A 12257-nucleotide genomic window follows, 5' to 3' on the forward strand; every position below is an offset into this window, starting at 1 on the left:
GTAGATGTTATTTATTATTTCATTTTTTGTGGTGAATGTTGTAATTCTTTTATTTTCTCCTGTTGTTTGAAAGATTGATTTTAAAGACATTCATGAAATAAGGTTGTCTTGCCTAATATTTTAGGTGAAGGTTGTCCTACGAATAATTTAGAATCAAGGTTTCAATACTCACGCGATTGAGATTTTTATATTCTTTATATATTCCGCATTTATTTCGATTATTTGGCATTGGCCTATTCACTCCCCTCTAGGACATCACTAGCTCTCCTTTTCATAACTCGAGTTTTTTTTTCAGAAAAAAATCATGGGTTGAAAGCTCATCGCAGTGCATGGTGAAATGACCGATGTGCTCGATGGTGGTGGATTCACCCTTCCCAGAGAAGAGAGTGAACTCTAGGACCTTGTATCCTCTAGGCAATTCAAAATACTGATCCACCCAATTAGGATAGGGTTTGCAATAGATGGGTCGAGCAACCCATTGGCCATTTGGTTGGATGTCATATGCTTGGATGAGTCTAATGACATCATAATGGTCGATTAGGTGTTGCGACTACGGAGGGTATTGCCTCTGTACCACGAGATTTGTTGTCATCAAGGGTTGCCCCACAGGCATCTCAACCCTTGGGTAGCCTTGATGAACTGTTGGCACCATAGGAGGTTTCCCCCCATGGCACTCAGTTCCAACATAATAATTTTGTGGCGATGAAGGCATAAGAGGTTGCCCTCTGAGCTAGTCGACGCATGCATGAAGTTGCCTCCCCCAGTATATAAGTGTTTTAGGGTTTTGCATATTCATGATGGCCTTTCTGTTAGCCACTTCTTCTCGCCACCCTTGGAGGTGATAGAGGATCACCTTAAGGTTCAGCTCGGTTGACCTTCATAATTGGGGGTTTAGACGGCCGTTCTGCTTTTAATTTCTTCAAGGAACTGTTGGTAGGTTAGTGATTCGCCATTGTTGTGAGCCTCTCAAAGAGGCCTTAAATCATCTTAGCGAGGCTCTTTGCATGGGCCTTGTTGCCTTCTATGAGTTGTCGAAGATCTCCTCACATGTCAAGGATGTGATGAGCATCATCATCTAGCATAGCATTCGAATGGGAAGTGGATCCCACATTCACATCAATGGGTCCCACTATTTGTTCCTCATCTTATGGTTCTTCCAAAATCTCAAGGGGATTACTAGTCTTTTTTTTGTCTATCAACCATGTTGATTTTCTGAGAAACACTTAATACAACACACCGCATCCTATTGGGCATGCTAAAAAAAGACTCTTATTGTTCAATCTGGATGTGTGGCCATACATGTAATGAATAAACCAAATTCAATCAAACGTGTGCAATTAGGATAGTGTTGAGTGGCTAGAGTCTTATTCAACTCAAATTGATTGAAAGCTTATGACCTTATACACTAAAATAGTCAGATTATGATCAAACTTGTGAAGGTTAATCTAATTGTTCAACCACCAACTGTTACAATCATCAAACGATTTTAGAAGGAGAGGGTTAGTAATTTAGAATGGGATCTTTTTACCTTGATTGAAGGACTTTTCTTTTAGAGGTGATAGCTTTTCAGATTTCTCAAAAGATTAATAACAGACAAGCGAGATTAAAAAGAAGGCTAAATCACTTATTTTAATGATTTAGAAAATAGGAACAATATAATTAGCAAAAAGAAATAAACTAAGCAAAGAATAAATAAATTGCCATGATTGCTTGTGCTTAAAGCTATACACGAACCGAGTTAACTCGGTTAACTCACTCGACTCAACTAAAAAAAGCTCGATTTGACTCTGTTCGAAATTGAGTTTGAGCCAAGTCGAGCTGATTTTTTTTAGCTTGAAAAAATTTTGAGCCGAGTTGGAGCTTGCCCGAGCTCGACTCGACTCAGATCAAACCTCAACTCAATTAGACTCGGATCGAATCGGCTCGGTGACTCGGTTCTTTTGATATTGATGTTACTTGCCAAGTGTTTGATGAAATGATAAAATGAAGTGTTGTTTCGAGTGCATACATTCTCCAAAGGATTGGCTAGTGGCGAGGAAGGAATGTATATGAAACAAATCACTACCAAAAAAAAAAACTTCACATTATAAAACTGTCATCAAATCATGATTTTGTTGTTGCCCACCAAGTATTTGATGAAATACATGTATATTGCTGTTACTGTTTTGCATTCTATGAAAAATTGAAGATGCACCCTATGTGTTGAGAAAATGTCGCACATGCTCGAACTCGGCTCAAATTGGCCCGAGCTGCTAAGCGAACCATGCCAAGCTGGCCAGTAGGCTCAAGGATTGAGTTGAGTCGAGTTCGAGTTGGGATTAGTTATGGTTGAGCCGAGCTAAGCTATACTAAGCTCGACTTGGTTCGACTCGTGTACAACTCTACTTGTGCTAGCAAAATGGCCGTGAAAAAATATTAGGCAGTCGTGAGACAGTCGTGGTGTTAAGTTAGCAAGATATGACTAGTGATATACAAAGTAAAAACTTAATGATTGAGGATCCAATGACAATGGTTGTGGATATTTATCTTACTCCTTAGGTGTACTGCAGCTATGACGAGGTTGTATTAGTGGATTTAAACTAAGGATTCCGAACTTGCTGCAACAAGGTTAGATAGAAGTGGAATATCTAAGCTAAGAAGCTAAAGTAAGGATAAATAGTATTGCGCTATAGAAAAATTATGTGTGGCAAAAGCCTAGAGCTCTTTGTTGAATGCTGCTTTTATAGACTTTTGAAATGCAATAGTTGTGTGTAAGTTTTTGCGTGAATCTCTAATTGTGCATAGGTTGTCTTAGTAGGATTTAGATTCTTTGTTGTATGATGTCATCGTGTACGATTTGCTACTATTTTCCAATGGACTTTCATTAATTGCTCTAATCCTTAACCACCTCTGAGAAAATATCAATCATCCCAGAGAAATTTTCCTTCTTATGGATCTGTTTCTGATTTGGAACAATCGTGTCGTGTGTGAACTAGATTGTGAAGAAATTCACATCAGCATGTCTTTGGAAACTTCTTTCACACGCTAAGGCTATATGTGTCGTGCATGTGTCCGGCATGTGTCTTTCGAACAAGGGTGTCAATGGGCCAGGTTAGCCCATCGGAATGCTGGGCCTGACCCGCCTCGGTGCAAGCTTGGGTTGGAGTATCAAGCCCTTGGGCCAGGCTCGGGCTCAAAATGAAATCCTATTTGTGAATTGGGTCAAGCTTGGACTATATGCCTAAAGGCATGTCAATCCAGTCTGGCCCAACTCTCTTTCTCTAAGGTATCTAGTGTTTTCAAAATTTTCAAACTTTTATAAAGAGAGAAACCTCTTCCCCAAATAATCACTTCTTATTGGAAATAGTTTCAAAGATTCCATCCTCTATGTCCATTCAAACTTTGAAATATCTGACCATGGGTGCATAAAACACTAGATTTAAATATACTGCTCTAGTTAAAACATTAACCTCTCACAATTAAAACCTGCGTACAATTACATAACCTACCTCCAAATCCCCCTCAAAATAGAAACTAGAGAGAAAGCATATTGACACCATTTGCTAGTTTTGTATATTTATCCAGGTAATGATTCTAAAAGCTTTGTATCATTGGGAGTCTTCAAAAGCAAGTATTTTATGCAAGTTCTGCACAATAAAATCCTAGTTCTTGTGCCAGAAAGAATAATCAATCATATATGTTTTATCTGCCACATCTCTCTCTCTCTCTCTCTCTCTCTCTCTCTCTCTCTCTCTTTAATGCTAAGCTGTATAGGGTTTTAAAATTTTCAAACTTTTACAGGAAGGGAAACCTCTTCCCCAAATAATCATTTCCCATTGGAAATAGTTTCAAAGATTCCATCCTTTGTGTCTGTTCAAACTCTAAAACATACCACCACAAGTGCATAAAAAGCTAGATGTAAATATACCGCTTTAGTTAAAACATTAACCTCTCACAATCAGAACCTGCATACGATTACATAACCTACCTCCAAATTGTTGAGGGTCAAATATTGCATATTGGACCCCCATTTATATCTTAGTTTTATGAATATGATACTGCTTAATGTCTTATTTTACTCATGTTTATGTTACAAGGTGGATTTGAGAGCTTGGATTGGAAAAGATGCTAAAAGCATGGATTTGATGCTCAAAGATCGCCAAGGCAAAAAATGTATCTTAGGAGACAAAGATTGAAGATTTCAAGGTCCCAAGATTCAAGAAAACCAAGTGGAGAAGGAACGAAACCGAAAGAATAGGTGCAGAATACACATTGACTGTATCATCGAGCATCGTTCGATGACATCGAGGACACATTGGTTGACATCGAACACAAGTCGATGATATCGAATTTATGAAGAAAAATTGAGTTACTTGCTGGACAAATTGAAGACATTTTTCAATGACTCAAGAACTTACTCGATGACATCGAAGACCTGCTCAATGACATCGAATTTTCTGCAGAATTTCAGCAAAACTCGCTGGACATATTAAGCACCATTTTCGATTACTTGAAGCACTCCTCGATGACATCGAAGATCTACTCTATGACATCCAAGGACTCCTCGATGACATCGAATTTACTGAAGAAATTGGAATAACTCTCTGGACTATTTTGGATACATTATCAATTCCTCGAACAATGCTCAATGACATCGAAGGTAAGTTCGATGACATAAAAGGTCGCAGAGTCTGGATGAAGCTATAAAAGCGCGGAAAACACACGTATAAAAGACACCTTCGATGACATCGAAGCCTGTTCGATGTCATCGAATGAATCGCGCTAAGTTACGCAGAGTTATGCAGAGTGCGTAAATTTGAGGCAATTTCCTGATTTTTTCAAAGAGGTGCGAAAGGAGGTGTTGCACAACTATAAATAGGAGTGCCCAAGGCATCTTTGGGCACTGTCTAGTGTTTGAGGAGTGAAGCAAAAGCACAGAGAGCCGTCGCCAAACGTTCTTCTTCCTTCCTTATTTTTTCATGCTTTCTTCTACGGTTTTAGTTCCATATGTTCTTTTTATATATTGAGATTGTGAAATTAGGAAATCCTATTGTTCACCATCGTCCCTTAAGCATAGTTGGATGACAGAATCCCTTCTAATCTTCATGATTCTCTTATGTTTGTTTATGAGATTGGTATATCCTATTGTGAGCCATTGTCTCTTGGGCATGGTTTTGTGATTGAATCACTTCCAGTTCTCACAACTTCCATCCATTGAGAATTAGGTCAAAGAAAATTCAGATTTGGTTTTACTGAGATATCTTCCAACTGGATAAGATGGGACTCTGATTCTAGTTGTGTCATTAAATCAAGCATAGATCTTCCTGATTGCTATAAGTGGATCCTTGTAAACCCTAGTTCCCACCTTTGAATTTCTCAAGTTTTTTCATTGAATCTCTCACAATTACTCTCTACACTTCCAAATTTAGGTTTTCATCTTCTTCTAGTTCTACTTTTAGTTGCTTTTAGAATACTCACGAGATTAGTCTATGTGGATTAGACCTTAGGCCCACCGAGATTATTACTGCATCGCAACCCTACACTTGAGGTTGTGAACACAAATCCCCCTCAGAATAAAAGCTGGAGAGGAAGCATATTGACACCATTTACTGGTTTTATATAGTTGTCCTGGCAATGATTTTAAAAGCTCTGTATAATAAAGTCTCAGTTCCTATGCCGGTGAGAATAATCAATTATATATGTTTTATTTGCCACTTCTCTCTATCTCTCTCTTTGATGTTAAGTTATATAGATTTTTCAAAGTTTTCAAATAATTGTCCCACTGCAAAGGGGAAGGTTCCTCTCTCTCTCTCTCTCTCTCTCTCTCTCTCTCTCTCTCTCTCTCTCTCTCTCCTCCTGACTGACCTGGCAATGCGAGAAATCCCCCAATAGAACTTTGAAGAAATGACTCTCTCTCTCTCTCTCTCTCTCTCTTCAAAACAAAAACAAAAACCTAAAAAAACCCCATTTGCATTCCCCCTGCCCATTTCTCTCTCCTCTCCAAGCCCTTTTCTTCTTCTTCTCTCTCTACTCCATCCAACCAACCTAGACGCACCATGCCAATATCACCACACCCTTGCTGGCATTGCAATAATAATAGGTCGTGGGCTATTGCAAAAGAAAAGGAAGGAGAAGAAAAGGAAGAAGAGGAAACCACATGTGCTCTCTCTCCCCCCGTTTTAGACATCAAACATGGGCTTAGGTCGGGCCCTAGATAAAACTTTCAGGCCGAGCTCGGGTTAGACATTTTTAGCTCGTCAAAGGCTCAGGTCAGGTTCGGGCTTAGTTTGAAGGATGCTAGTCGGGTTTGGAGAGAGCTTGGCCCGGCCCTAACCTATCCCATTGCTACCCTTACTTTCGAATAATATGTGCCTTTTCTATTATAGATGTGCACAAAACTTTGAGCCAGCTCTGTGAGTATGATTTCTTCGGTTATTTATATGCAGGGGTGTACATCGAGCCAAACCGAGTCGAGTTGGCCTCAGCCCGACTTGGCTCGGTCACCAGATAGACCTAGCTCGAACTCGGCTCGGCTCGGTGATCGAGCCAGCATCTCCAGCTTGACTCGGCTCAGTCAGCAGATCCGACCAATTCGAGCCAAGTTCGAGCCAAGTTTGAGCTCCAGCTTTCGAGCTGAGTTTAAGTTCGACGAGCAAAGAGAGGGAGGTAGCAGGGAGCTGGTCGGGTGGGACGACTGGACGAGCAAAGAGAGGGAGGTAGTAGGGAGCTAGTCGGGCGGGACAACTGGATAGGCAGAGAGAAAGAAAGTGGCAGCAGGGAGCTAGTTGGGCGGGACGACTGGATGAGCAGAGGGAAGGAGGGAGAGTAGGGAGCTGGTCGGGCGAGACAACTGGATGAGCAGAGAGAGGGAGGCAGGGAGCTAGCCGGGTTCTTTTTTCAAACAAAAGGGGGAAATGGAAAGGGGGAGATGTTAAGGTTTTTTTTATAAAAAAAAAAAAAACTTTTTATACCTACCTAACCGAGTCGGGTTGGGTTCGAGCTACATATCGAACCGAGTGAGTCAAGCCAGGGCCAGCTCAAACTCATTTTCGAGCTGTAAAAATCGGCTTAACTCGAATCGAACTCGACTTCGAATAGAGCTGATTCAAGCTTTTTTGAGCTGAGTCGAGCGAGCTAACCAAGCTAGCTAGGTTCATGTACTCCCCTATTTATATATGATACGTGGGTGGGAAACAGATTGGCTAGTGGCTACTCCCCCTACCACCTGCCAATGACTGGTGGTGGGTGCTCTATGGGCCCCACCATGATGTATGTGTTTCATCCACGCCGTCCATCTATTTTTCTAGATCATTTTACGGTATGAGACCAAAAATGAGGTATATCCCAATATCAAGTGGACCACATTACAGGAAATAGTGTTGAATGACATCGACCATTAAAAACTTTCTGGCGCCATCAAAGTTTTTGATCAAGTTGATATTTGTTTTTTCCCTTCATCCAGGCCTGTATAACCTAATCAACAGAGTGCATGTCAAATAAACAGTACAGTGGGTGGATATCCAATCACTATTGTTTTCCTGTGGGATGATCCACCTGAGATTTATATACCTCTTATTTTTTAGCCGTAAAATGATTTTTAAAAATGGATGAAAGGAATGGATGAAACACATACATCATGGTGGGCCCACATAGCACCGACCACTAGCCACTAGCCACCGGGCTGGTGGCTGGGGGAGTAGCCAATCCGTTTCCATGTGGGTGTTGACATGTGGCAGCTTCGTATTGAATAATGTGGACTGTGATACGCCAGGTGCAACAGAGCTCCAAGAAAGTTTGGATGGTGAGTTTCCAATCTCCAATTGTTTCCTGTAACGTGTGGCCCGCCTTAGTTTTGGATATGCTTCTCTTGGACTCCTGTACTTGTGTGAGCCTGCGGAACTTATGGATGGAGTGGATCTCTCAGTGGATCCCCGAATTCCGTGCCAACCTCATGTTGGCGGCGGCAACAGGAAATTCGCTTCCCAAACAAATATGGGAGTAAGCATGTCTCCATTGGCTAAAGCGGTGGAACCTGCCTCCTTTTAGTTGGAAACGTTGAGAGATCCGTGCCTGTTTAAGTGGGTGGGACCACCTTTTGCAAGAGAAGCCATGAGACTCCCGAAATGGACAGGCATGCCTGGAAAAGAAGTGGCAGTTGGCTGATTGATGGGTTAATTTCGTTAATGCGGCATCTAGGAGCACCAAGTGTACATCCTCGTGTACGGTGGTGATGCCTGATCAACAACCGTCAGTTTCCTTGATGGTGACTTTCACGACTTTCAACACCCGGTCAAGGGTTCGAGTACCCATAGGTGTGGTGAAATTCCACTAGAGTGTGTGGGGGTGTATGTGCGTGTGTAAAAAAAAAAAAAAAAAAGTGGTCACGCCACCGTAAACGGTGGGAATAGAAACACCCAGCATTCAATTTGTTGGGATCTCAACGTGCCATAAGCTGCGAAGCTGATACACCAAGCTTAATTTACACGGATATCCCGATGGCCCCCACAAGGCTTTTTGTTGCAAAAACCCCTTGAACAAGTATTGCAGGAAACTCCCGTCCGGTATCCACACAGAACGAAGAGAGAAGCCCTCTCGAACCAACCATACCCAATCCAAAACGAAAGATTTCTCAGCGTACAAAGAAACAAAGAAAAACAGTTGCATCTTTAGACGAGACGTTTTTATAGGGAAAAAAAAACAAATGCAGAAAGTTGAAAAAAAAAAAAAAAAAAACGAGAGTGAAAGGTTGAAAGTAAAAAGTGGAATTAGAATCCTCCCGAATCTGACTATGATCTGTCATCAGTTAATGTTACCACCAATAGCAGAAACTCCATCTTCATCATCATCATGCCCAGTGTTGGAGGACTCACAGCCGTCGGATATAATTCTTTGCTTGAAGACTTCCAGCTCCTGCTCCAGAGCAGCGTTTCTCCTCCTCTCATGCTCCAGCTCAAGGTTGAGAGCATCTACTGTCTGCTGCAGCCTACCAACCATCTCCACTAGCTTTTGCTCTCTTCCCACCTCCTCATTACTGTTCGTCATCATTGTCATCCTCCTCCTACCATCACTGCCACTGCTGCAAGACTCCAACACATTCACCACCATCTGCTGCTCGAAGCTCAAGCTGCTCAGCAATGATATCAAGTCAGGAACCATCGCCGAACTCGGAACCAAACAAGATCCCTCTTCCTCTTTCTCTGCCTCCGCTTCGTCAGAATGCTTCTTCTCATTCTCTTTTTCACCCTTGTCATCGCTCTTTTTGACGACGTCCTTATCTTCAACCGCACTGCTTTGGTAAGACTCCAGCACATTCATCACCATCTGCTGCTCCAAAGTCAAGCTGCTCAGCAGCGACATCAGATCAGGAACCATTGCAGCTGCTGAATTCAAAACCGAACACGATTCCTCTTCATCTTTCTCTCCCTCTGTCTCTTCAGGGTACTTCTTACCATCCTTTTCATCATCGTTGTTGTCGTCATTGCCATCACTCTTCTTGGCATTGTCCTTGTCATGGCCCCCACCAGCCTCGCTATCTCGATCATTTTCTTCTGAAGAAAATGAAGAAGGGGAAGGAGAACCATCTTGATGAGTGCTGCCTTTATCGCCGCCTTCCTTCTCCTCCATGAACTGAACTTTTTTAACATTATCTTGGCAACTATCGGTTGGGAAAACAGGATCCAACTGGAAGACATCTTCATTAAAATTCCATCCACTAATTCTTCTGTTTTTGATAGGCGGCAACATACCGTCGTCCTCATCATCATCATCATCTTGTATAGATGTGGATGATGGAGGAACTAATAAGTACTCCCTTACCCTTTCTTCCACTGTAGGCAATCCTTGCAGTACATTCCGGACAAGGTAATCAGACGACTTACAGTTCTTGAAGAAAGGATGCTTGAGCAGCTTCTCGGCAGATGGCCTCTTTGATGGATCTTGCGTGAGGCAAGAAGCAACCATTTCCTTGAATGCCTTCGAGAACTTCTTTCTTGGTTTCTTATCCTTCTTGTTCTTCTTCTTGCCGATGACACTTTCTTCATCGTGATCATCTTCGTAGTTGAGTTTGAAGCGGTTAGTGATCCTCACCACCAGCGATTTAGAGGGTGGGAGGTGAGAGAGGGGTGGACGGCCATGTGCTAGCTCCAACGCAGTGATACCAAAAGACCATATATCGGCCTTGAACCCATAACCTACATGTGAGTGTATGACCTCAGGCGCCATCCAGTAGGGTGTGCCAGTAACGTCGTTGAAGAAAGATAAAGAAAGAGATGACATGGAATAGGAGGAAGAAGACGCTTCGTAGATGGATGCAGAGACACCAAAGTCAGCGAGCTTGATGGAACCATTGGAATCGACAAGAATATTACCGGCCTTGATGTCACGGTGGAGAAGGCCTTGGCTGTGGAGGTAGCAGAGTGCGCGAAGGGTCTCTTTCAAGATGATGGCAATGGATGGCTCGGGAAGGCCGTCTGGGAAAGAAGAGGAGATGATGGAGTGAAGGGAACCAGCGGCCATGAAAGGCATGACTACCCAGAGATGGCTGTCTACGGTAAAGGAGCAGTGGGCAGTGAGGACGTTGGGATGGGAGAGGAGCGTCATAGCCTTCGCCTCGCGTCGTACATCATCGAGGTTGGCCCTTGTTCGCTCAAGATCGATAGCCTTGATTGCTACAATGGCCGAGTTAAGAGGCAAGCAGACGGCCTTGTATACGACGGCACTGACTCCGCTGCCGATCTTGTGGAGGATCTTGTAAGAGCTGCGGTCGAGAGGGTAGTAAGAGGAGGTGATTTTTCTTTTTTCTGTATTGTCTTCTTCTTCAGCCATGAGGAGATTCTTGGTTCTAAATTCTTTGCTGTATTGTGAGAGAGAAAATATAGAAAGAAAAGAAAGAAGAGACGTGAATATGGAGATGCTGTAACTTTCAGCGTCTTTTTCATATATGGAGATGCGCGTGAGCTCGTTTGTATATCTGAGAAAGGGTAAACGGGTTCGTTTTGCTTGTGTGGAGATTCTGGATTGCCTCGCCCATTTGGGCTACTTGATGCGATTCTCCGCTGATTTTAACCGTTCATATTCTAGAGACTATCTTAGATAAGAGATATTTCTATAATCAAGCTTCAGAGCTGATCTTGATCTTTGATTTTTGGAGTTGAATGAGATCCATTGAAAATCATAATGATGGTCAGAACGATTCGTTCATCTTATTTTTCTCAGTGGATTATCTGATTTCATAAATCCCGAATGTGGACGGTTGTGATCATTGGACCATGTAACCATATGGGCTTAAATGGGACAACGCATGCTGGGATTATGAGTCACGGTAGAGGCAAAACGTCGTACTATTTTATTTTATTTTCGGGATATACATCAAAAGCGTGTTCCCATGCTTCACTAGATTGTGGTAACTCATGCGAGAGATAGCTCTCATCTCTATCGTCCAAGCATGCCGGCCCCATTCTCTGAGAATACGTGAAACTTCATACTGGTCTAACGAGCTTGACCATCTGATTTTCTATTTTAATTTGAATGGATGAGAATTATTTTTTGAACTGTTAAATTGACAGCCACCACTTGAATTGTTAGGACCACCTTCGACTATGGATCATCCACGATCGAGATCACTGTTTATATGGTTCAGATTTAATTTTTCATGTCACGTGTCCTGATAGCTAATTGTACAAATTTGGTAAATTGTTCATAACGCACATACCAGTGCGTAGTTCCATCTTTTATCTCCTGGCCGGTAATCCGTGAACAGCAATATCCTTATTGGCGTTCAATCAAAACGGGATCAGGCGTGTTAAGAAGGCCGGAATTAGGTCAAACGCATGCGATTTGATTAGTGCCGTGTCATTACTCAATTATGTTTCAACGCTTGTAAGCTTGTGACCCGGTTTTACGCCGGTTGCATTGAGAACATATGTAGGAATATTGCCAAACTGTTCAGCCACTAATTATTATAATGATAAAAGTGTTTTTTTTTTAATTTTTTTAAAAAGAAAGAACAGGGTCAGTCTTTCGGATTTAGATCTTTTACATTGGAACTTGTTCTACCCTAATTTTTTGTTGAAATTTTCATTTTAAAAAAATTAAATATTCAAATTTTTCGTTTTGCCGTCAAAATGATATTGAAATTTTTTAAAAGAAAAGTTTAGTTTTCTTTAATCCTACATCATAAATGAGAAAAGATATTTGTGCTTTATGTGTGAATGTGTGTATAGTATTCTTATTTGGAGTCTCAGATGTTAAGATGATCGAGTTGCGTGTAGAGCTATACA

At 41.8% G+C, this 12257-nt stretch overlaps 1 protein-coding gene across 1 annotated transcript; it reads right to left on the reverse strand.

Annotated features, from left to right (window-relative positions):
• Positions 1-8681: 8681 nt before the first annotated feature.
• LOC131239793 (serine/threonine-protein kinase BLUS1-like) lies at positions 8682-10915 on the reverse strand. Its single transcript, XM_058237659.1, has one exon. It carries the CDS (start codon positions 10801-10803, stop codon positions 8779-8781), a length of 2025 nt encoding a protein of 674 aa, XP_058093642.1. The 5' UTR covers positions 10804-10915; the 3' UTR covers positions 8682-8778.
• Between the last annotated feature and the right edge of the window lie 1342 nt (positions 10916-12257).

This window comes from Magnolia sinica, chromosome 3 (assembly GCF_029962835.1).
Source record: "Magnolia sinica isolate HGM2019 chromosome 3, MsV1, whole genome shotgun sequence".
Lineage (NCBI taxonomy): Eukaryota > Viridiplantae > Streptophyta > Magnoliopsida > Magnoliales > Magnoliaceae > Magnolia > Magnolia sinica.

Bases quoted from the DNA above. Each gene is read 5' to 3' on its own strand.
- LOC131239793 (XM_058237659.1), bottom strand. From the start codon at position 10,803: ATGGCTGAAGAAGAAGACAATACAGAAAAAAGAAAAATCACCTCCTCT.